Here is a 21,978-nt window from a genome sequence, read left to right as displayed (position 1 = left end):
AAGTATTATCTAACATGATATTGAACAAATGGGGTAAAAATTGGGGGGTTTTGGTGGATTAGAATCTCAAAATGGCCCTGTAGTATAACACAGTAGTTGAAAATGTGAATGCTGTTACTAAGCTAAATTCGGAGAATCAGGGTATCTAGAGTGAAGGAAATGATTGTCCCTTTGTATTTTGTCTTGGTCATTACCATATCGGGAATTCTGGATTCAGTTCTCAGAACCACATTTCAGGAAGCACTTTGACAATCTAGAAAGTATAAAAGGGAAAGTGAGCAGGAAGGCAGGTGTCCTCAAGGGCATGCTGTACAAGGATGATTGACCAAGCTGGGTGTGCATTGGCTGCAGAAGAAAGAAACTTTAGAGTGGGATACATGAATTATCATCAAGAATTCAAAGGTCTCTAATGTGGATAAGGGATCAGACTTTTATTTTCTTTTTGACACCATAGAAAAGGGACAGAACAGTTTCGATGTAAGGAAATGCTTTCTAATAGCTAGAGCTATACCCAAGCATAATGGGCTGCCTGTGGTGGGACACCCCCTCACTTTGATGTTGTTTTTTGTTTTTTGTTTTTTGTTTTCTTAAGCAAAGACTGGATGACTGCTTGTTAGACATTTTGAAGAGTTAATTACTGTACCTGTACAGATTAGAATAGTTACCCACAAAAGGCCTTTTTAATAATAATCCCTATATTTCATCATTCGGAGACTTATGGAGTCCACTCATTAAAGACTGGCTGATATAAAGTGGGTGGGTAGTGAAGGATGCTAATGCCATTCATTTTACCATTTTATTGTGGGAGGGGCTAGAGGGCTAAATATCTTGATTTTTTTTTTTCTTTGGTGAGGCAACTGGGCTAAGTGACTTGCTCAAAGTCACACAGCTAGTGAGTGTTATGTGTCTTAGGCTAGATTTGAACTCAGGTCCTCCTGACTCCAGGGCCAGCACTCTATCCACTGTGCCACGTCACTGTCCCTTGAATTCATTTTTATGGGGGAGTCTAACACACCGCTCTTTAACTTTGTCCTCAATTCTGTCCTCTTTCAGTATCGCAGACATGTGATGTACAAGTTTGTGAACAGCAGTGAGGCACTTTCCTAATATAATATCCAATTAACCAGAGAGGCATGATGTTCCTTCTTCAGACTGCCTTTGCCATTATTATGTTTGTTTCATTAAGTGCTGCATCTTACTTGGTATCTCTGCTGTCTGGGCAGCCAATCTCCCCATTCAGTTTACTCTTCTTTCAATGTCATCAGCCTATTATTGTCTCTCTGCTTCATACAGTGAGACTAATTGAAGCAATTTATCCTGCTCAGAGGTGAAGGCGTGATGGCTACATGTTTATATTCCCTGGATAGAGATGGGATGTTTACTTGTGTAGATTCCTCAGATGGGGATAGGTGTGAGTAATGCACATCTTCCTATGTTTTCCTTCTGTACCCTTTTTTCCTTGCAATGAGGATGCATAGATGTTTGAGAAATGGTACACACAAGCAGATAGACTTTGTGTGAGCCTGTATCTGCCACTCCAGGACTCTCAGAGGAGGGGATTGTCTAAGATACTGGGCCCAAGAAACAAACATATACAGGTGCAATAGGGGAAGAGAAAAGTATTTGATGGCACAGACAGAGTTGGCACAGGTTATCATCCTATGATGTCTTCTTATCTGGGGAAAACAAACAAACAAACAAACAAAAAATGAAACTATAAGAACCAGCAACAGACATTCCCTGATTCATTTCTATGGCTGGAATGATCATAGGAATGTCTAATGTGGGAAATCCCTCACCTTCATTCTTGATGAACCAGTTTTGATTGTTTGGTTTTGAGATTAGTTTAATCTATTATTGAAATTTTAGTTTGCATGTATATATGTTTCCAAGAGAATAAGCACTAATGGATGCCAGATCTATTGGTCTATGCCATTTTTAGGACAGAATGGGACATATTGAAGAACTTGATGGGGTTCTTTATGGGGCTAAGAGTAGCAAAAGCTATGTTCAATATGTGTGATTGGGCAGTTCTGAGAGAAATGTGCAAAATTCCAGTGAGTAGGCAGAGTAATTAAGTGGAGTTTTCAGATAGATAGATACTCTTCCATATATTTATTATATATACATTTGTTCTTTCACATATATACACATCATATATTTATTTACTATTATGTACATAATTCTAAATAGAGAATAAATAAATATATTCATATTTAGAGAACTTGGATTTGAACCTCAGCTTTGTAAATTGTTGCCTGGCTGGCGTTGGGCAAGTTAATTCATTTGTCTGTCCTTCAATTTACTCATCCATCAAATTAAGATTACTAAGTGCCCTCTCCGTATTGCATCTATAATCCTATGAACTGGCCACAGAGATAACTCTTAGCTGCTACAGAGAGTCAGACTATATCTGAGATATTAAAAATAGAAGTTATGTTTTCCAGGACTTCTCCAGTGGCTAAATGAGTTTGGAGGGCCACAGGACTACATTTTGGGACTGTGTGTTTCTTGGTCTAGTATCAATTATAGGGTTCATAAATACATACTGTTGGGAAATCCAGTGTGTGTTGTTTCTCATGTTCAAGCTCATAAAAGGGCCCTGGATTTAGGCTGAAGCTGTTTCTGGAAGGTTAGTGGAACTAGGGACCTGATGAGTAAGTATGGATCAATGGATGTATGCATGTGTGTGTGTGTGTGTGTGTGTGTGTGTGTGTGTGTGTGTGTGTGTGTGTGTTCATGATTGGGGTTGGAACTGGCCTCTCGCTGATGCTATATCCATGATATAGCAAAATGAAATGGATCTTGGCATTATAGAGTCATGAAATCTTAGATTTGAATGGGACCTCAAGGCTTATCTAATCTCACACCAACCTAAATAATGAATTCCATCTATATCTCTCCAAACAAATAGTCCCCCATCCTCTACTTAAAGTCTCTAGTGACAGGGAATTTACTAATTCCAGAGGCAGTCCATTCCATTATTCTGTTGTAGCCATGGCTAATCTTATAATTCTCAATGCCAGTAAGTCTCAGGAGACTTGCGCTTTGCCTTTAACTCTAAGACAGCAGTGATGTCCGCACTAAATGACAGTTCCATGCCTTTTCTGGTATTATTAGCTAGCCACAATTGTCACTGGAGTTGTAAGTCTCTTTGTAGTATCTGTGTATTTGGGCACCACTTTGATTTAGAGCATCTGTTATTTTGCATTGAGCACAGATACATAATACTGTTTAAGCTGATTTTCAGATTCTCTCCATGTATGTATTTTCATACTTTGCCTGAGACTGATGCCTCGGGCGCTAAATAATAATTTTCTTTTTGTTTTGGTGAGGTGGGAAGAGGTGGCCCACTTATGACTTTATTAGTGTAGAGAACTCCCTGTATGGAGGCACTCTTCAGCAGTGTAAATTCATAATGCCCTTGGGGCTATTAGAAACTCAACTACCTTTTCCAATTGGATTGATATTGTTACTGTTCAGTTGTGTCCAACTCTGCATGACCCTATTTGAGTTTTCTTGGCAAAGACATTGGAGTGGTTTGCCATTTTCTTCTGCAGCTCATTTTATAGATGAGAAACTAAGACAAACACAGTTAAGTGACTTGCTCAGAGTCACACAGCTTGTAGGTGTCTGAGGCCAGATTTGTGTGTGTGTGTGTGTGTGTGTGTGTGTGTGTGTGTGTGTGTGTGTGTGAGAGAGAGAGAGAGAGAGAGAGAGAGAGAGAGAGAGAGAGAGAGAGAGAGAAGTCCTCCATAAATATTGCTTTTATGAACTAGTTCAAGTTTCCATCCTCCCAAGAGACTGATTTCATCTTGAGGGCAGCCCAATCAGTGAAACCTATCTATGAAGGTTATCTATGAAGCAACAAAAGATGACTCCCAATCAGTCAATTCATCCTGGAGAAGTACTAGTTATTGAGACTTAATCCAATGTCATTTATGCTCTCAGTGGGATATCTTATGAGGGTCTGTATCATCCATGTGGGAGCTATCAAGTTCTATACAAAAAGTTCATTAAATTGACTGAAAATTCCCTTAATCTACCCCTCCCTCCCTCACACACACATACACACACACACACACACACACACACACACACACAAATAAACTTTTCTAGTAGCTTTCTGGTAAAGCTTAACCCATAGTGACCCAAAGAGCTCTCTTAGAGTTGTCCAACTCATAGCCTGTAACACTCATTGACTAAAATAGATGTAACTTGACCACAACATATGTTATACCTTCTTTTCTATGGGAATGATTACAGATGGCCACTTTAAATAGGTATTGGGCAAAGCAAAGTTGGGTTTTCCTGCAGAAATCTTCACACAGAATCAATATCCAGCCTCTTTTTAATAGTCCATTTGCTGTTTATGGTGCATAGTATTTATTCATAGTCTCTTTGAATCATTAGACTCATTAACACTTGAGTTTCATGACTGAAAGTTTTAATGTTTTCAATCAGCCTCAAGAAATACAAGGGAAAAAAAAGTCCAAATCAGACTCTTTCCAACAGGAGTAAATAAATCTCTGCAGTGGGAGGGAAGCTTATTCATCCTGAGATATGAAGCCCAGCTTAGAAAATTGAGTTTGATCAGGGAGTGAATTTCTAGTCCTTCAGAGTGAAATTAGAGTGAAATTTTAGTCCTAGGAGACTGATTCTAGGGATTGGCAGCTATAGCATTCCATTTTAGTCATCCTTTCCCAGACTAAACCCATCTAGTCCCTTCACGTGGCGCTCCTTTTAGTCAACTCACCATCTCGTTTGTCCTCCTCTTCATCTGCTCTGTGTTATAAATGTCCTTTCTGAAACATGCAACTTCAAAGTGTCCTTATTACTCCTGATATCTGAGCAGAGGGCAGACAGACCATTTTCTTCCTAGTTCTACCTTATTCTAGACACCATATTTCTGTAAATGCAGCCTCAGAAGGTATTAGCTTCCCCTGCCTTGGGAATTGGGGTGGGGGGGGGCACTGCCTGTTTTTCTGTTAACTCACATTGAGCTTGCAATCCACTAAAACTCCAAAATGTTTTTTTCATGAATTTTTGACCATCCGTGTCTTCTCCCATCTTGTACTTATGCCATCCATATTTTAAACCTCTGTGTGGACCCTTGTATTTTTACCTATTGAATTTCATTGTTAATACAAAATGTCTTATAGGACCATAAATTTTCAGTTGAAAGGTGACTTATAGATCATCTAATCTAACCCCTTCACTTTTACAGATGGAGAATCTTGAGGCCCAGGGAGGTTAATTAACTTGCCCAAGGTCACACAGATCATAAGTGGCAGAGCTGAGATTTGCATTTTTGTGGTGGTTGTTCAGTCATTTTTTAAAGCCATGTCTGATTCTTCATGACCCCATTTGGGGTTTTCTTGGCAAAGTTACTGGAGTGGTCATACAGATCCTTTAACTCCAAGTCCTTGGCTCTTGTCACTCATACCACACAATCTGCTGCAATCCAACCACTGTTCTATTCTTCAAGACCTTTTGGATTTTGTTACTGTTCCCCAACATATTTGCTTCTGCTCCCAGGTACATGTGAACCATATGCATAAGCATCAGATCTATGCCTTAATCCTTCTTCTTTTCAAATAGTTACATAGTCAGTTCTTTTAGTGTTACTGGTGAATATGGTCATTTAATATTTTATGAAACATGAGTGGAAGATTTCTTGAGCAACTAACAGAGATCTCAGCTCTTGGTAGATACCCTTTCATTAATGATTGGACCTTAATCCAGTTAGACTTTACTTTGGTGTCTTGAATAATTCATATCATTTGTTTAGTATGCATATTACCTCCCAGATGTAGATTGTAATCCTTAAGGTTTTCCAAGACCCACCCTCCCCCCAAAAAAGTATCACTTTCTGGTATCAATGCTTTAGTGATGAGTCTCTCCATATAAATATAAATATTATGGATGAATGGATTTATGAGTGTGGAGAGTCAAATCAACAAGTATTTAATATATGCCTATAATTACCAGGTATCATGCGAAGCACTGGAGATACAAAAGAAGGTTAAAACCAATCCCTGATCTCAAGGAGCATTCATCTCAATTCTATCATGATAGACAACATGTAAATAGCTAGGGACATCTAAGATGCATACAGAGCACATGGATGGTATTCTGAGTGGGAAAATAGCTGCAGGACCAAGAAAATCCTCTAGGTCATAGGAATTGGACTGTGTACCTTGAAGGAATCTAGGATGAGAAAATAGAACATTCTACAAATGGAGAACATCCAGTGCAAAAGCACAGAGAAGAGAGATTGGGTTTTTGATTTCATTGATTGCCTGGATGAGGGAACAATGAAAGGTAGCACCTTCTCTATATCTTATACATGATTTCTCTCTCTCTCTCTCTCTCTCTCTCTCTCTCTTTCTGTCTCTCTCTTTTTCTCTCTCTCATATACTCATATATATGTAACATAATACATATATATATACATATTACATACATAAGTACATGCATTCCAGCTCTAAACCCAGACTTGAAGTGTTTTGGCTTAAAATAAATCTGTCAGAATTTGTGTTACACTGTTAAAGCATTTTGGAGTATTGCAGTCACCTCTTCATTAGGCATTAGGGAAAGGTGTCAGTGGGGAAGCAATTGAGATATTATTTGGCAAATAAATGGTTTTGGAACTTGGCTATCAATATCTATTGTTGGCTAGATTCTGTTGGCCAAAGTTCCAGATTCAAGCTGATTTGAGTCAGTGTTTATGTTGTTGGGCCAGTATTACGATCTATTATGGAAACTAGTGACAGCATTTTTTTATAAACTAAAAATGGGTAAAAAATGATTCACAAGTTAAGAGAGGCTTTATTATTCCTGTACTTAAAGGATATATGATTTTATACATCTGGTCATTACTGTAACTAGTGTAGATTGTAACCCCTCTATTTCTTAATTGATGGCTTTTGGGACAAAAGTCAAACGTTGTTGTCAGTGGTCAAACATTGTCATCAGCATGTGCCTAACTGTCTCTGCATGAGTGACCTTGAACTTAGGTAGGCTGGTCCTTGCATGACGGATATTTGGTTCAACCTGGGCCTATACTCAAATTCTTTCTAGTTGGGTTGGACCTGCTAGAGTTTGTATTTTACATGAAAGCCTCCAAAATGATATTGCTATTGCTGTTGTTTGGTGTGGGGTAGCGGAGGACTGTGCATAGAAGAGTCGTCAAACTTAACTGGGTCATTGTTTACTAATCTCTGTCAGCTAGGCAATGCTTAAAACACCCTATCTCCATTTAGCCAATGCTCATCACTGTTCATTTCATATTCTGCTGATGAGAGCCTTTGGCCAAGGCTTCTGTTGATCAAATTTCCGAAAAACTTCTTAATCAATCCTCTTCCAAACCGTGAGCTACTGTTCTTTCATAAGCATTTTCTATTTTTTTCTCTAATGCCTTGATCTACCATTTTTATCAATCTTAGTATACCTCAGACTTTCTCTTAAGAAGCAAAAAAAGAAAGCAACCATCACTACCTTATTCTCCTATAAAACATAGCAGTCAAGCCTCTAAACTTTCAGAGGAATAGACAAGTGCCTTTATATCAGGGATCAAGGATGTTCTCACTCTGAGGTAGGGTACAGACCAATTGGTGTCCTGTTTTATGAAGAGGAATGCCATTTTAAGGCATGCCTATAACCTTACATATAATTGAGATTGTTTTCTGAACTAGGGCTATTCTGTAATTTTTATAGCAAGGAATTTATTAAAGAGAATGCCCCCAAAGTCCTGAATCACCACACACACACACACACACACACACACACACACACACGCATGCACGCATGTATGCACACAAACTTGAATATCACTACTACCCCAGATTGACTTAGAAAATATATTTTCTAGAGCCCAGTGGTTTTTCAAATTCGTTCTACAACTGGTTGATCCTAAGAACACTTGTTTGTCATAATCAGATTTAGAAGTCATATATCTCCTCTCAAGTGATGATTGTGTTGTAACCTCTGGCTCCACATTTCTGGTAGGCATAGAGAAGATTTCCAGTGTGAATAAAAACTGTAATGGTCTTATCAAATCATAGCAGCTCGCGTTTTGTTTAACCGTGCTGGAAATTAGTTTTTCAGGCACTGATCTTGACAGGTCAGCTGTCAAAAATTGGTGTATGTGTCCGTAAATTCATCGATCCCATAAACAGAATCTTGTCCACAAGTACAAGTAGAAGTCAAAATTGACACACTTAGGCACAAATGAAATGGTCTGGAGCTGGCAGATGTAGAGGCTGGAATTCTCTGGGCCAAAGGTTTCCTCAAGTCTCATTTATCAACCTTATCTGCATCACTTATTTCTTACAGACTGAGTCATGTACCTCTTCCTGGCAAACAGGGAGAAATCATGGCTCAAGGGGAAGAGGGACAAATCCTTCTCTCTCCCAAATATGGGGAATTGTGAATGTTGTAAATGTCAGATACCACTGGGGGATTGAGGAAGGGGCTTCTATTTATCTTTTAATTTGAATGGAATATTTTTTCCTTCTCACTGAATGTGACATAAACCTAGTACCTGCAAGTGGTTCCTCAAAATCAACATTTATTTAAATTAAAATCACTTGTCCTATATTGGGATCCAGAATGATAGGCTTTGTAGGAACAGAGAATATCCCCCAGTGATAAACTTTCAAATGTGAATGGCATCTAATCTTTTGAATGACTCTATATGGCTTTGGTATATTTGAGAGTCTAAAGAAATAAACCCACCAACTATCTATAACATTTTTGCTCATGACTGTCTTGAGTTGAATCAGCTAAGCTTGCTAAGAGTATTCATTCAATTTCCTCCTATTACTTGCCTCTCTTTCCACACTTGACAAAATGTCCTCTGAGTACCAGCCCCACCCCAAAATAAATGTTTTGTACATGAGGGGCCAGCAATCTCTACCAACTGCATCCCAAATGGTATCTATAGGGCAGGCCAGACAGTGTAACTGACAACATTCTTGCGATATTAAACCATTATCTGATAAACTGTCTATAAGTTTCTTTATTTCTCCCAATTTTCTGTTTTTCTTTTTTCTGTCTTCTTTCTACTCTTGGCTACATTGGTTTTACTTGAAGAAAACCTTTTTAATTTAACGTAACTGGCATTATCCATTTTACACCTCATAGTGCTTTCTCTCTTTCGTTTATTCATAAATTGTTCTCCTACCCCTCAATCTGATAGGAAATATTTAATTTTCTTATGCTATCCCCCTTTATATCTGGATTATGTGTCCATTTTGACCTTATCTTGGTAAATAGTGTAATATATCAATCTATGTTCAATTTCTGACAGATTGCTTTCCAGCTTTCCAAACAATTTTTAACAGATAATGAATTCTTATTCCCAAAGCTTACATCTTTACATTTCTCAAACACAAGGTTACAGTAATAATTTGCTACTGTATATTGTATGCCTACTCAGTTCCACTGATCTTTTCTATTTCTTAGCCAGTACCAGAAATTTTGATAATTACTGCCTTACAGTACAGTTAAGATTTGGTAATGCTAAATTCCTTCCTTTACATTTTATTCATTAATTCCTACAATATTCTTGATCTTTTGTTCTTCCAAATGAATTTTGTTATTGTATTTTTAGCTCAGTAATTTTTTTTGCTAATTTAATGGAGATGGCATTGAATAAATAGATTAATTTAGGTAAAATTGGCATTTTTATTATATTGCTCTGCTTATGCATAAACAATGAATATTTCTCTAATTATTTAAATCTGACTTTATTTGTATAAAAAGTGTTTTATAATTATGTTAATGTAGTTCCTGGGTTTGTTTTGATGGGTGTACTTTTATAGAGTCTACTGTTATTTTAAATGGGGTATCTTTTACTACCTCTTCTTGCAGGGTTTTGTTGGTGGTATATAGAAATGCTGATGATTTATGTGGGTTTATTTTACACCCTGCTACTTCTTCAAAATTATTGTTTCCACTAACTTTTCAGTTGAATCTTTAGGATTTTTTAAGCATATCATCATATTGTCTGCAAAAATATACAGCTTTATTACATCATTGTCTCTTCTGATTTCTTCATTTTCTTCTTTTCTTATTGCTATTGCTAGCAGTTCTAATGCAATATTAAATAATATTGGTGACAATGAGTATCCTTGTTTTACTCCTGATCTTATTGGGAAATCTTCTAGCTTATCTCTATTACAAGTACTATTTGCTGATGATTTTGGGTAGATGCTTCTAATCATTTTAAAGAAAAAATAATTTATATCCATGTTTTTGAGTTCTTTTAATAGCAGTGAGTATTGTATTTTCTCAAAGCTTTTTATGCATCTATTGATATAATCATGAATTTTGTTACTTTCATTATTTATATAATCAATTGTGTTAATAGTGTTCCTTGTTTTAAACCACCCTTGCATTCCTGGTATAAATCTTACTTGGTCATAATATATAATCTTTGTAATATGTTATTGTAGTCTCCAAGTTAGTTTTTTGTTGTTGTTTTTTTTTTTTTTTTGGTGAGGCAATTGGGGTTAAGTGACTTGCCCAAGGTCACACAGCTAGTAAATGTTAAGTATCTGAGGCTGGATTTGAACTCAGGTCCTCCTGACTCCAAGGCCAGATCTCTATTCACTGTGCCACCTAGCTGCCCAAAGTTAGTATTTTATTTAGGATTTTACATTCATATTAATTAATGAAATTGTTTTATAATTTTCTTTCTAAGTTTTTGCTCTTCCTGGTTTAGTTATTAGCCTCATATTTGTTATATAAAAGCAGTTTGATAAGACTCTTCCTTTGCCTATTATTCCAAATAATTTATTTCGTATTGGAATTAGTTGGTCTTTAAAGGTTTGGTAGAATTCACTTGTAAATTCATCTGGTCCTGATTTTTCTTAAGAAGTTCATTTATAGTTTGCTCAATTTCTTTTCCTATAATATTCTATTTCCTCTTCTATTAATCTAGGTGGTTTATATTTTTGTAGATATTCTTTCATCTGACTTAAATTATTAAATTTATTGGCATATAATTGGGCAAAATAACTCCTTATAATTGCTTTGATTTCATCTTCATTAGTGGTATATTCATCCTTGTCATTTTTAATACTAGTGATCTGGTTTTCTTCTCTCTTTTTAAAAATCGTGTTAATCAATGGTTTATCTATTTTTTAAAATAATCCTAACTCCTAGTTTTATTTTTTAATTCAATGACTCTTTACACTCAATTTTATTAATGTCACCTTTCATTTTTAGGATTTTCAATTTTATGTTGAATTGGGGATTTTAAATTTGTTCTTTTTCTAGGTTTTTTTTTATTGCATTCCCAATTCATTGGTCTGCTCTTTCTCTATTTTACTGACATAAGCATTTAGAGATATGTTTTCCTCTGATTACTACTTTTGCTGCATCCTTTAGGTTTTGATGTGTTGTCTCATTATTGTCATTCTCTGTAATGTACTTATTGGTTGTTTCTATGATTTGTTCTTTAACCAAGCCATTCTTTAAGATTAGGTCATTTAGTCTCCACTTAGCTTTTAATCTGTGTTTTTGTAGTCTCTTACTGAATATAATTTTTATTGAATTGTGATCTGAAGAGGATACATTTAATATCTCTACTTTTCTGCATTTAACTATAAAGTTTTTGTGCCCTAAAATATGTGCAATTTTTGTAAAGGTACCATTTATCACTGAGAAAAAGGTATATTCCTTTCTATTCCCATTCAATTCTCTCCAGATATCTATCACATCTAGCTTATCTAAGATTCTATTCAGGGCAGCTAGGTGGCACAGTGAATAGAGCACCAGATTTGGAGCCAGGAGGACCTGAGTTCAAATTTATAGCTGTGCGACTTGGGTAAGCCACTTAACCCGTTGCCTCAAAAAAATTCTATTCACCTCCTTACCTTATTTCTTATTTATTTTATTTTTGGTTAGATTTATCTAATTATGAAAGGGGGAGGTAAAAGTCCCCCACTATTAAAGTATTACTATTTCCATCTGCAATTCATTTAACTTTTCTTTTTAAAATTTAGATGTTATAGCTTTGAAAATATATAGGTTCTGTATTTATATTGCTTCATTGTCTATGGTACCTTTTTATCATAATACATTTTCCTTATTTATCTCTTTTAATTAAGTCTATTTTAACTTTAACTTTGTCTGAGATAATAATTGCTACTCTTGCTTTGTTTTCCTCAGCTGAAGGATAAGAAATTCTACTCTAGCCCTGTATTTTAACTGTGTGTTATCCCATTTTAAGATGTTTTTCTTGTAAACAACATATTGTCAGATTCTGAATTTTAATCCATTCTGCTATCCATTTGTTTTATGGGTGAGTTCATGTCATTCACATTCAAAGTTATAGTTACTAGTTGCATATTTCTCTCCATCCTATTTTTCCTCACTATTATTTTTCTCACCCTCTTTTTACTCTATTTCTCTCCACAGTATGGTTTCTAGTCACTACCTCCCTAATCTATACCCTTTTATAGAATCCCTCCCTAATCTTCTCCCTTTACCCTCTTATTCCTTGATCTACACACCCTTCTGAGAATCTCTCCATTATCCTCTCCCCCCACCCTCCCATTTCTTTATAAATTTAGAAACTTTTATACCCTTCTAGATGTATATATTATTCCTTGTTTCACACAGTTATAATGAAAGTAAGGTTCCAGGACTACCAGCCCTCCACTCCTACCTGTAGCCACTGCAACAATTCTTCCATCCATGTCTCCTTTATTTGAGATAATTGCTCCATTTTTACTTCTCCATAACTAATTTTATTTTTTAGGCTCATCTGCTTATACTTAACAAAAGCCCAAGCTTTATATCTATGCATGCCCCTTCAAACTACCCAAATTATGATAACATTCTTAAGAGTACAAATAACATTTTCCCACATAAGAAATAAACAGTTTGACGTTATTGAGTCCCTTATATAAATAGTTTTTTAAATGGTCTTTAATGTTTATCTTATATTTCTCCTGGATCTTCTATGTCAAAATTTCCATTGAGTTCTGGTCTTTTTGTCATAAATATCTGATTTTTTTTAATTCATTAAACGTCCATTTTTCTTTTCATTCAGGATTATACTCAGCTTTGCTGGGTAAGTTATTCTTGATTGCAGACCTAGCTCCTTTGCTCTTTGAAATATAAAGTTCCAAGCCCTTTGATCTTTTAATGTAGAAACTGCTAGCTCTTTTGTTATCCTGAGTATAGCTCCACAGTATTTAAATTTTGTTTTTTCTTATTGCTTGTAATATTTTCTTCTTAACCTGGGAGCTTTGAAGCTTAGCTACAGTGTTTCTATTAGTTTTCATCTTGGGATTTCTTTCAGGCAGTAATTGATTTTTTTTAATTTCTATTTTACCTTCTCATTCTAGAACTTCAGTGAAATTTTCCTCAATAATTTCTTGTAACAGCGAAGCTAGATTTTTTTTAAATGGTAACTTTCAGGTATTTCAACCAGTTTTATGTTGTTTCTCAGATCAATTTTTTTTCTAATGAGAAGCTTCACCTTCTCGTCTGTTTTTCATTCTTTAGTTTTATTATTATTATTATTTCTTGGTGTCTTATAACGTCATTAGCTTCCCTTTGTCCAATTCTAATTTTTAAGGAATTATTTTCTTCCTTAACTTTTTGGAAATCTTTTTTTTTTCCCAGTTGGTTGACTTCTTTTTTTCAGAATTTTCTTGATTTTCTTGGATTGTTATTTTTTCTAATATTTTTTTCTAATATTTAAAAAAATATTTCCTCAACCTCTCTTATTTGATTTTTTAAAGTCCCTTTTAAGCTCTTTCAAGAATTCTTTTTGGGCTTATGTATTTAATATTTTTCTTTGAAGTAGGAGTAACTTTTTTTTTAACTCATCTTTCTTCTTCTAAGTATGAACCCAGATCTCTCTCTCCATAGTAGTTATCTATGATTGGTTTCTTTCTACTTTGCTTAAACTTTATTGTTGTTTTTTCAGTTGCTTATTATTATAATCAAGTTCTGCTCCCAAGGTGTGGGAGATGATGCCACAGGCTTCAGGTTTTTTGTACTGTTGTTTTCTGAGCTCTGTCTGTGGTCCTAAGTTCAGGCACTCCTCTCCACCCCTGAGCCACAGCTGGGGCCCCCATCTTCACCATCCCTGCAAATGTTCTTACACCCTGAGGTCCCTCCCAGCTCCAAATATCAGTTCACCCCCTCTGCCCTGAAACCAAAACCAGGGACTCTGCTCTCCTGCAAATGTCCACAGCCAGTAAGGTCCCCACTCCTCTGCTACCACATTCACCAAGAGTGCACTTGCTTCTCCTCACCCACTGCTACAGCCTGGGACCACAGGTCCTATCACAGCAGAGGGGCCATCAATCTTCTCCTGCTCAGCTGTCAGGCCCCCACATTATCAATGGGGTGAAAGTTCCTGAAGCTTAAAGCCCACCTCCCAACCTAACTTCCCCCAGGTTGTTGTTTATTGATTCAGCAGAGTCTGCCTGGAGATGTTCAGAACTTCGATCAGGCCACTGGAAGTTCAAGTCTTTTCTGAGATCTTCTTAAGTCCTGTTAAGAGGACAGCTGCCTTACCCAGACTTAATTATTTCAGCACTCAAAGTTCATTTTGAGGTGACATTTTAGCTTGTTTGTGGGATAATTTTGGAGAGCCCATTATTTACTGTGTTATTTAGCCATCTTCCTCTCTATGATTAACTCTTAATTTTGCTATTTGACTTTATGCAAGTTATGTGACTTCTCTGAGTCTCACTTTCCTTATCAATAAAATTTAAGTATTTTGTTGTTATACGCCTACATATGCATGTCCACATGTGTATTTGTATATGCATATGTATGTATGTTCATATAAGTATATATACACATGTGTGTGTATATGCATGTATATTATGTATATTTATATTTGAATGCATCTCTAGTTCTCTACCACCTATATAAATATCTATCTAATTAGGGTTGTATTGAGAGTGGTCTGAGATAATGTAAATGAAAGCATTTTTTAGTTGGAGAGAGGTCTATAAAATGTATAGAGTAGAATTTTATAACTTCAATAGTGCCATGATTTTATCAGTGCAAGCCTTTTCACTCCTAGGGATTTTAGTGGACTTTATAATAAAGTCAATGACTCAACAGGAAGATATGACCATTATAAAGGCCAATGTGATCTGTGGCATCATAAGGGGTGGCTTATGTCCAGTACTAGGGAAGTAATCATCTCCCTCTGATCTGTAATGGTGATACTACATCCAGAGAATCCCAGTCTCTTTTAGGAACCACATTTCTGCAAAGAGCATTGATAGGTATTTTAATTTCTAGAGAAAGACATCCATCATGCCATTTGAGGATGAGCTAAAGAAACTGGGGTGATCAAACATGGAAAAGAGAAAACATGGAGGGAATATGATAGTGATTTTCAAGTATTTGAAGACAGATTTGACTTGATCAGTCTGTCTGCAGAGGGCAGAAACAGGGGAAATGGATGCAAGTTGTAAAGAGAAAAAAAAATTAAGTTTGATGTCAGCGGAAGAAAAGTGCTAACAATTAGATCTCGGCATAAGAGGGTTGGGCTGCCTTAAGGTAATAGGTTTTCTCACATTGAAAGTCTACAAGTAGAGGCTAGAAAATATTTTTTTGTGTGTTTTTGTTGGGATTCTTTTTTGGGTATGGCATGGACTATCTGGCCTTTGAATTCTTTTCCAACTCTAAAAGTATGTGATTCTGCAATATAGGTATACTTGCATATGCATATAGAAACATCTACATATATGTATATGTGCATATGTGGATTTATATGTGGAGAAACACCTAAAAGAATAATAATAACAATAACTAGCATTTTAAGATTGGTAAATCCCTTTACAAATATCTCATTTGATCTTCCCAACAACCCTGTGATATAAGTACTATTTTTATCCCCATTTTATAGATGAGAAAATTGTAGCAGATGGAGGTTAAATGACTTGCCCAGGGTCACACAGCTAGTAAGTGTCTGAGCCCAGATTTGTACTCCAGACTTCCTGACTCCAGGTGCAGTGCTCCATGCAGTATGGTGCCACCTAGCGGCCTTTATAAGCATTTACATTGGTATCTGTGTGTCCATAAACATTTGTTGTCAGAGGTGGTATACTGTTGACCCCAAGCATCCTTTTGGGACATTTTTTTAGCTCCCTTTTTTTGCAAATTTAAGGGAGAATTCTGCTCCTACGTAGTTATGATAAAGTTCTACTTCCTTCGTATTCTTTTCAGAAGAACTAAGGGAGCGTGATATGAGTAATAATAGAAGGAGCACTAGATTTGAAGTCAGAGGAGATGGTTTGGCTACTTGTCTCTGCCACTTGGGCAAGTCAATGAACCTCATTGAGCCTCAGTTTCATCTTCCATGAAAGAAGGGTACTGGATTAGATAACTTCTGATGTCCTTTCAATTTCAGCATCTATATTCCTACAGTTCTATGCTTTTCATATTCTAAGAATCTGAAATCAGAATCAAGTCAAAGGAAGAGAAGCAGGAAGGGATAAGCATTTATATAGCACCTACTATGTGCTAAGAACTGTGCTAAGAGCTTTTAAAAATATTATCTCATTTTATCCCTACAATAATCCTTGAAAGTAGGTATTATTGTTGTTCCTATTTTATATTTAAGGAAACTAAGGCAGACAGAGGTTAAGTGACTTTCCCAGAATCATATAACTAATTTGAACACAGGCCTTCCTGACTCTAGGCCCAGTTTTTTATCCCCTGTGGCACCAGCTAAATATTGAAATTTTACTTAAAAAAACCCTTTAAAGCTCTGCCATATTGAACATGCCCTTGAAGTCTGGGTTATTGACTTGATTTGAGACTTCTCCCACAGAAGTTCTGACCTTTGATCCTATCTTCAGGTCTCCCTAGTAGTGCTCACCTTCTTCCTCCACTCCTGGAGCATCCAGAAACCATGTATTGATCAGTAGCTGAAACACTGACAAGAGGGACAAATGAATTGAGACCTTGGATTTATTGCTTTTCTTTCCTGGATCAAAGATGTTTCCAAAATCCTGGTCTAGAATAATGAGGAAGCTACTAACAGTTTATTGAGATAACACTGGGAAAGGAAAATCCAATAGCCCCTTTGAGATTGGTTCCTTGAATCAGGTCCTTTGTCAACATCAAATGCTGTGTAGCTGAGGGCATCAGAGCACAGACCCTTTCCAGCCAGAACGGATGTCATGGTCTACATCAGGGTTTCCCATCCCAAACTGCACTACTGAGATACAAAATAGCTAACTTCCCTGCCACGAATGACTGCCCTCTGCAGCCTTCAGCTGCTGAGTCACTGTGACTCAGGGACAGAGAGGGAAAGAGAGAGAGGAAAAAGGGGACAGGTACAGGGACAACAGAAAGCTCAGTGAAGGACTGTGTATTTGCATTTCTTTGTCTCCCTAGCATTTAGCAGTGTGCTTGGAACTGAGAATCATCATATAATGGGATTGTTTCAAAAGAAATCCTGCCATCCAATATCCTGTGAGGAAAAGTTTGCCTGGGGATGGGCTTTACACATTTATAAGAAAACCCCATATATCTTATGATTTTACAAAGAAATCTTCTAGAGGAAATGTATCCCGTCTTCCTATGAGTTCCATGTCATGCCAGATATATTATTAACTTCTCCCTGAATTGTTCTGTGGGTAGTGATGAAGTCTGCTACGGACAGACCCCCTGGAACTCGGGATGAACTTTGTTACCCCCTTTTCTAGGAGATGAGATATATACTGGTGTGGCAGAAGACGGCACAAAAAGGTGATTCCAGGTAGTAAGGTAGCCTGGGACATTTGTAGGAAGAATGTAGGAATCCACATTTGTACCACTAACATGTAATTAAAAAGTGATTTCAATTCATTGATGTAATTATTCCTCACAATACAATAGAACAACTGAATGAAATTCTGATCTCTTGCAAACAGTTCTCTTATCCTTTAACTCATTGGGATTCTTGAACAGACATATACTTAGGAATTTTTATGCTTGTGACATATATTACAATCCTAGGATCAGGAAAGTGATACAAAATGGGTCCTCAGCTGAGGGGGAGTTAAACAGAGGGGTAGGAAGAGGCACTCACTATAGCCTGCCACTCGGCAGATTTCTACTTAACAAATTATCCTTGCTAACTGGGGCCTAAAAGCTACCATTTCTATACTACTGAACCTATGCAGGTACCACTAATCCCCTCTAAATTTGGCATTCTGAGGCTAAGCTGTAGTCCCTGCCTTTAGTTACAGATCTATTCTAGGCCCATGAGGAATCCTATGGGTCATTGCTTGCTTGTCCCCACTTCCTGATTGGATAGACGTAGGTTTGCTCTGAGTTGGGAAGGGGAAGAGGTGAGGACTAATGCAACATGGGAATGGTCATTCTTTTCTTTAAGTCTTCATTCTTTTCTCCTCCACAGCTGGCGACTTGGGACTCAGAGAAAGGTCTGAATGGCAGCCTGCAGGAGAGGCACACAGGCAGTCACCTCCATGGACTGACACTCAAAGTGGTGACTGTCTTGGTAGGATCATGTTCAGGAATCAAAAGTTCCATGCTGTCTATTGCTAAATGTCTTTACCCCTTCTAACATTCTATACCCTTGTTAAACTAATAATGTTGCCTTGGAGGGGAAAGACTTGAATGATGGAGCTAGAGGACGTTTTCAAAACTTGGCTCCATACTAGCTATATCAGACATATTTCTACTCTCTATTTTCCTCTTTCTGGATATGCCTTTACTTCAATTCTGGCAGTAATGGTGAAGATAATAGCATTTTCCTCCCGCTCCTAGAGGTTTCCCTCTCTCCTCCCACACCCAGTTACCTAAGCACATTCTATTAATGGAAACAGTTCCTTAAGCTTCTTTCCCAGACAGATCACACTAGATTTGGTGAATGCATAAGGGAATAATGAGATATGTTAGCATTCCATGTAGTTACCCATAGAATCAAACAGTTTACAGTGTACTGTGAAAAAAATAAGAGAATATACATTTATGGTTAATACTCAGAGTCCCAAATCCTTGATCTTAATTCTAACCTCATTGGCCCATAATGTGATCTTAATGAAATAATTGAAGTCTATTTGTCAAGACAACCTAGTATACAGACCACTTCTTTCTTTATATCATCATAGCATGAGTTATCATACTTTAAATCCTATGAGAAGCATTTATCTTTCTTAAGCGGAGTCTTAAAAATTACAGACAGATATCAAGTCTGAAGACTCAGCACATATGTGAACACAGTACCCTGTCAGGTCAGATTATAAGACATAACATGCTGTTTCAGCTATTTGTGAAGAAACCAAGGATAATACAAAACATTTAAAAAATTTTTTTTATCAATTAGCACATTCATTTTGTCTGCCTTTTCCCCACATTGAAAAAAAAGGAAAAAAAAATCTTTATAATAAATATGAACAGTCACAGAAAACTGAAACTTACATATAAAATTTATCTTTCTTTCTGGATCTTGAGCCTATCACTTTTCTGTCAGGAGGCACATAGAATGTCTTCACAAAAACACATATTCTACTAGTACTACATGAAAGGACAGAGGCATGACTGTGATCATATGTTTTCCTAGATAATAAATGTTTAGGACAACAATGAACAGACCTCAAAGATCTGAACTAAAGATGATTATTCCATTGTTTGTGGACTGAGTTTCACCTACACCGATATCCTATAGATCCAAAAATATGGCTATTGGACAGAAGTCTGATATCTCTACAACATCGTCCCCAAAATAATAAATTATTATTGTTTTCATAATTATTCATAAATTATATTAAAATCTAATCTCCTTTAATATCTTATGTAGCCACAGCCCCAAACAAGCAAGCATTAACATCCTCGCTGCTCAATTATATTCTTTGAAAATAAGTGGCTTTAATATTAGCTTAAACATTGTATTTTTCTCAGGAAGAACCTTTTGTGATGGTGGCAGAGAATATACTTGGGCAACCGAAGCGCTACAAAGGCTTTTCCATTGATGTCCTGGATGCCCTAGCCAAGACCCTAGGATTCAAGTATGAAATTTATCAAGCTCCTGATGGCAAATATGGTCACCAACTCCATAACACCTCCTGGAATGGGATGATTGGGGAACTCATCAATAAGGTAGGTCTGATAAAAGAACATTGAAGTGAAGAAATGAGGCCCATTGGATCTTTGCATAACATTTGTAATCTATTCCTTATTGAGTCACAAAGAAAGAGCACAAATCAGGTGTATCCTATATTGGCTGTAATAGAAAAATAGTAGCACAGTGATAGAAGAGTTATCCCTCTATAAAGCATAACTTCTTGTGTGGTGCATTAATTTGGGGATAGAGCAGAAGACTCAGGCCATAATGACACGTCTGTAGAATAGCATAATATCCAGGATGGGACATGGTGTCAAGGAGAGCTTATTTTCCTGTCCTTAGGAAAACTTTGTATCTGAAAAATCCTTACTGCAAATACAGAGTAGCTTAGTATCCCTTCTGTTGTCGAGAAGTGCTGCTTAGAAGTGGAAATACAGCATTATCAAATTCTTGTAAATACACCAGTGTCATTTGGAAGGATACACGTACTAATCTGCCAAAACTCATGTATTTTATCCAGTTCCTTGTTTATCAAGCACTCTGGTGCAGTCAATAATGAAGATAGAGTCCTGGTATGAATGTCTGTCCATTTCTTAGGTGGAACTGAGTTATTGATCCTGGAATTGAGTGCCCCTGAGATTGAGCATCCTAAAACATTTCAGAGCATGACCAGCTTTCAAATCTGGAGGTTTGAGATACAACTTAGATGAAGCTAACTTCTTATCTTTTGACAAACAATTGGTCTCTATTGCACAGAAAGACCTATTTCATTGACCCTAGAGGGTTACTACTAGGGTTGCATCAGCTGTTAAGAATTTCAACTTGTTTCTGTTCCTATTCTAAAAGAGCCTAAAGTATATTAGTCTCCACAGTTCCATCCCCATGTTTTTGCTTAATTCTCCATCACTAAATCTTATCACCTGCCTTTCCCTCACTCCTTCCTCCATGAAGTCTGTATTGGAAAGAAGAATCACTGTCCAAGATGACTTACCAACTAGTACCTAAGTGTTAAAGACCTACAATGTGCTGCGTGTTTTGCCAGAGGCTATAGATAATAGAAGAAGAGAAAGCAGAATCTCTGACCTTCAGTCATTGACACCTTAACTGGTGAACAAGACTAAGTCATAGTAAGAAATTAATCAACGTGACTTGAGAGTGTGCAATGGTGTGGAGGTCATATTACTTAATGGATTGGGTGTTGGGCTTAGAATGTTCAAATCCCACTTTTGCCACTTATTAATTATGTAGCTCTGAACAAGTGATCTGATCTTTTGATGCCTTAGATAACTCCTGAGAAGGAAGTATGGGGTAGTTGAAAGAACACTGGATTTGGAGTCAGGGGGCAAGATTGAAATTGTTGTTCTGTCATTTTGCTAACCTTGAGCAGATTAATCAACCTCTTTGATCCTCAGTTTCCCCATCTGTAAAAATAGAAATTGGATTTGATGATCTTTAATATCCGTTCCAGCTTGAATCTATGATCCCATGATTCATGAATGGTTATAGATAGTTTGTGATATGTAGGAGGGAACTCCCAGCTTGGGGGTGCTCCCCTCTGGCCAAATTCAGAGTCTCTTTGCCTAGTCACATTATTGTGGGGTGTAGACAGTAAGTACTGAAGGAGTTTATAGGATAGAAAGCTCATTATGGGCTAGAGTCCTCCAGGAAGAGGAAAAAGAATAAGCATTTATAAAGTGCCTACTATGTGCCAGGCACTGTGCTAGGTACTTTTAACAAATGCTATCTCATTGGATATTCACCACAATCCCGCAAGGTTGGTGCTCTTCTTAAGGGCGGGAAGGCTTCCTAGGGGCAGATAAGGCCAACAGATTTGTGCAAATCATTTTTGAAACACATTCCTTATGCACTTAATATTTCTTAAGCACTATGCTGTGTTCAGGGGAGACATA

General features: G+C 36.9%; 1 protein-coding gene across 1 annotated transcript in view; it reads left to right on the top strand.

Moving 5' to 3' along the window:
• The window catches only part of GRID1 (glutamate ionotropic receptor delta type subunit 1), a 1,063,263-nt gene that overhangs the window by 913,086 nt on the left and 128,199 nt on the right, over positions 1 to 21,978 (top strand). Inside the window, exons 9-10 of the mRNA XM_027846365.1 lie at positions 18,401 to 18,502; positions 19,906 to 20,103. Coding sequence (XP_027702166.1) covers positions 18,401 to 18,502; positions 19,906 to 20,103 — 300 coding nt within the window. The remainder of the gene's footprint in view (positions 1 to 18,400; positions 18,503 to 19,905; positions 20,104 to 21,978) is intronic.

This window comes from Vombatus ursinus, unplaced genomic scaffold, assembly GCF_900497805.2.
Source record: "Vombatus ursinus unplaced genomic scaffold, bare-nosed wombat genome assembly UNPS02015129.1, whole genome shotgun sequence".
NCBI lineage: Eukaryota > Metazoa > Chordata > Mammalia > Diprotodontia > Vombatidae > Vombatus > Vombatus ursinus.
This window is presented reverse-complemented; position numbering and strand designations above follow the sequence as displayed.